This window comes from Aureococcus anophagefferens, assembly GCF_000186865.1.
Source record: "Aureococcus anophagefferens unplaced genomic scaffold AURANscaffold_149, whole genome shotgun sequence".
Classification (NCBI taxonomy): Eukaryota; class Pelagophyceae; order Pelagomonadales; family Pelagomonadaceae; genus Aureococcus; species Aureococcus anophagefferens.
Window position 1 is genome coordinate 1 of NW_008705696.1, and position 2,139 is coordinate 2,139.

At 49.9% G+C, this 2,139-nt stretch overlaps 1 protein-coding gene across 1 annotated transcript in view; it reads right to left on the reverse strand.

Moving 5' to 3' along the window:
* Nucleotides 1-266: 266 nt before the first annotated feature.
* AURANDRAFT_68448 (hypothetical protein) overlaps nucleotides 267-2,139 on the reverse strand; it is a gene marked incomplete at both ends in the record, with an annotated part of 4,264 nt that continues 2,391 nt past the window's right edge. Inside the window, 3 exons of the mRNA XM_009044137.1 lie at nucleotides 267-1,312; nucleotides 1,355-1,492; nucleotides 1,704-2,057. Coding sequence (XP_009042385.1) covers nucleotides 267-1,312; nucleotides 1,355-1,492; nucleotides 1,704-2,057 — 1,538 coding nt within the window. The remainder of the gene's footprint in view (nucleotides 1,313-1,354; nucleotides 1,493-1,703; nucleotides 2,058-2,139) is intronic.

Genomic DNA, 2,139 nt, shown 5'->3' on the forward strand with positions numbered 1-2,139 from the left:
TCTATAGTTGTGGCTGCTTTCCGCATAGAGAGACGTGCTGCGGTGTAGTGGCTCGCGAGAGTGCTGATTTTGGACTCGCGATGGCAGGTTCGCTCGCACGAGCGGCATACAGGGACCTGCTCGCTATAGACGACTCTCGGGGTAGTATGCAACTAGCGTAGATTCCGATACTCTAGTATAATAAGATCCGGGTTATCGCTAAAAACTCCCATGTGTTCCTGTTGAACAGGCAGTCATCATGGGAGAAAGCACCCGAGCGTGATGATTCACGGGGGCGGCAATAGTGACGCCTTGAGTTGCGCGAAGTCAGCTTGAGTGATGTCCCCATTCAACAGGAGAGTTCCTAGGGTTGCTATCTGTGCTGCTACGCTGTTTGCTGCGGGTGCTGCGGCTGCATTTGCTGCGGTTGCTGCGGCTGCATTTGCTGCGGTTTCATTTGCTGCGGTTGCATGTGCTGCAGGTGATAGCATCAGTGCAGCTGGAGCTGGTGCTGGTGCTGCCAGTGCAAAAAGAGCCTGAAGAGCCTGAGGTGTTTGTGGAGGTGCAAACATGGTCGGATTCTGGCCTTGCGATTGATTCTGGCCTTGCGATTGAGCTGGAGGAGGTCCGCGAGTAGTATCCATGTAATGCTGGGCATGTGCTGCAGCTGCTAGCAGCAGTGCAGCTTCAGCTGGTGCGTGCAAAAGAGCCTGCGGTGTTTGTGGAGGTGCAAACATGGTCGGATTCTGGCCTTGCGATTGACTCTGGCCTTGCGATTGAGCTGGAGGAGGTCCGCGAGTAGTATCCAAGTAATGCTGGTGCTGTAATTTCGCTCTTTCTGCGTTTAGAGCGGCCGCTTCTTTGTTCATTGCTGTTGCTTGCGATATCCCCCATTCGAGTGATTCTTTAGCTTGCTTAGCGCCTTCCTCGAACGATTGTTTGTTGAAACTGTTCGCCTGTGGTTCTCGAGGCTGTTGAAAAGAAAGTACTGCTTGATTTGTTTGTTGGAGTTGTTGTTGGAGTTCTTGGATCTGCCTTGTTCGCTGTTGGTATTCTTTTTGCCGCTCGAGCTTCTCGTGGTCCTCCTCCTTCGGCTTCTTCTCCTTGGGCTCCTTTGCACTGGCAGCTCTAGCTCTTCGCTTGCGCTGCTGCTTTGGTTGTGCCGGCAAACTCTTCGCTTGTGCTGCTTTTCCACCTCCTGTCTCCCAAAATCTTCTAAATTCCTCCTGTGGCTCTTTATATTCTTGTCGGCACATCCTCGGCCGGGGTCGACGTTCTAATAACATGAGGTCGTTCACCTCTTCCGCTTGCTTGAGTTTGCTCTTGTGTTCACCTGGTGGTAAGAATAAGAATAAGAAGAAACTCTTGTGTTCACCTGGTAATTTGCATTCCATTTCGTTAGAGTATGTAGATATGAAAGAGGCGTATCGTGCTTCTCCCAACGCATCTCGTTTTGCTTTAATTTGTTTCGCATTGCTTTTACTCTTCATGGCATAGACGGCTCTCATTTTACCTATAAGTCAGAAATCTAATATGTATAAGATAATAAAACATGCATTCTTTTGATTTCAACATTGTTCTTAATTCCTCTAATATTTTATGGCCTGTTGTTGTCCAGTCTGGAAAGCAGCGCCGAGTGGAGTGGTTCTCCAAGCTATGCCAGTTGACGATGGCAAATTCCCGGGACTCTTTCACCTGCACGAGCAGATGCGTTTTGTGGGGACTGTCAAATATGAGCCCTTCTTCATCTACCAGTACGAACAAGATTACGCATGCGCCCAAGACCCGAAACTGATGGATATCGCCCTGTGCGCATCGCAAGCGCCGGCCGTGCGCATTACACGCAGAAGCATTTTTATTGAACCAGCCATCCATGACCTGGAGTGTCAGCTTAGTGGAGTCCCCTGCGTACGAATTAATGCAATTCGTGTTGAGTTGTACGCAGCGTCCCATGCCTCCGAAACCTATTTTTAGGTCCTCCGCCTCCTGGTGCACGCATGAAAACTCGTCCTTCAGGTCTTTTATGAAGTCAGCAGGTAAAGCTGGAGCGATTGCGCTGCTTTGGCCAGTAGTCGCACCTGCGTCGAATTGTCTTAATTTGTTTGCTGCGGCTAAACCGTCAGCCGAAATCATCTTAATAGCAGACTCAATTAGTGCCGG